This window comes from Rhagoletis pomonella, unplaced genomic scaffold (genome assembly GCF_013731165.1).
Source record: "Rhagoletis pomonella isolate Grant_MI unplaced genomic scaffold, Rhpom_1.0 Rhpom_scaffold_00006, whole genome shotgun sequence".
Lineage (NCBI taxonomy): Eukaryota > Metazoa > Arthropoda > Insecta > Diptera > Tephritidae > Rhagoletis > Rhagoletis pomonella.
In genome coordinates, this window is record NW_023458560.1 from 24,791,326 (window position 1) to 24,792,637 (window position 1,312).

The 1,312-nt window shown below is 34.3% G+C and overlaps 1 protein-coding gene across 1 annotated transcript in view; it reads right to left on the minus strand.

The window, feature by feature from the left end:
* Nucleotides 1–1,312, minus strand: part of LOC118741843 (S-adenosylmethionine synthase-like) — a 96,584-nt gene that overhangs the window by 81,414 nt on the left and 13,858 nt on the right. Inside the window, exon 2 of the mRNA XM_036473815.1 lies at nucleotides 126–257. Within this exon, the coding sequence (XP_036329708.1) occupies nucleotides 126–257 (132 nt within the window). The remainder of the gene's footprint in view (nucleotides 1–125; nucleotides 258–1,312) is intronic.

Consider the following 1,312-nt stretch of genomic DNA (forward strand, 5'->3'; position numbering starts at 1 on the left):
TATTTATTTACTGTTTTTGGTCTAAGAGTCTTAACCATTTTTTTGGCGTAGGAATTAAATTTTTTTTTAATATGGCAAGAAAATTTCGTTTCAACCCTTGCAAAATTTAGAAACTATTAACTCACCTTTCGATGAGTCGTCGTAGCCAATGTGTTTGATTGTGTCGCGCACAACCTTTTGATAATCAATCACAGCTTGCGATGTAATTTCGCCGCATAGTAAGATCATGCCTGTCTTGGCAACGGTTTCTGCAAAACATTAAATGGAAATACATTAAAATCATAAAATCAGTAAGCTGGGAAGCAAGAGTATTTGTTGCTATACTGGTGTAAATACATACATATGTACATATGTAGTAATAAATAAAGTCAGTACATTTATAAATACGCAAGTATTTTTAAAAATGGTTTCACATTAACATTTGTAAATATTTACAAGATATGTTGGCGTCGCGTAATGGAATTGCAAAAAGTACCACGTTTATGCTCTTTCTGTTCCGCTCTAAACTTTTAAGCTATGTTTGATTTCGAGAAGATCATTTTACACATATACATACATACCTACAAGTCACAGCGAACAAAAATTAATTTTAGCGTCACCTAAGTTTAAACAATGCGTAAAAAGCAAATGAAAAAAGATTTAACTTGCACTTGTTTATTTTCGCTTTGTCGCCAGAAAACTTTGCGCACGCGTGAACTTCGCGGCACCATATAAACACTCTTAATGTGGAAGTGATTCTAATGATGGCGTTGCAGCAATAACCTACCTCCAATGCTAATCTCTTGAGGCCTCACTCGAGTCCCTCATTCATTTTAATGTGCGAATGTGGATAGCAGCTGTTACTCGACCACCACACAGTTGGATTTTATGACTAGTTTATTTGTTTACTATATATAACAATATCAGATATCTTGAAGAGTCAATAAAGTAATCATAGTGTAAATACTCGAATGCGTAAAATAAAATATTCTGAATTTAGGCGGGCTAAAGGGAATGATTTGAAAGTATAAACTTAAAGGACTTATCTAGCGCGGTGTGGTTTACAAAAGCTTAAGCTGTACATTTTTAAACGTTTTGCTCAATATGAAACTCTATATGACAGGTAGTTTGTACACACTTACACTCGACGGGCTCAATTTTCGGTATTGCACACTTGACTTTTCCTTACACCCTAAGCAACTTCTAATATCTCTGCAGTAAATAAAATAACAATTGAATAAACAATTTAGCGGCGCGCACTGGAAGGCAATTCTCAAAAATCTTTCTTCAAATTTTTGTGTGCAGGAAAAAGAATTACACCAGCAGAGTTATA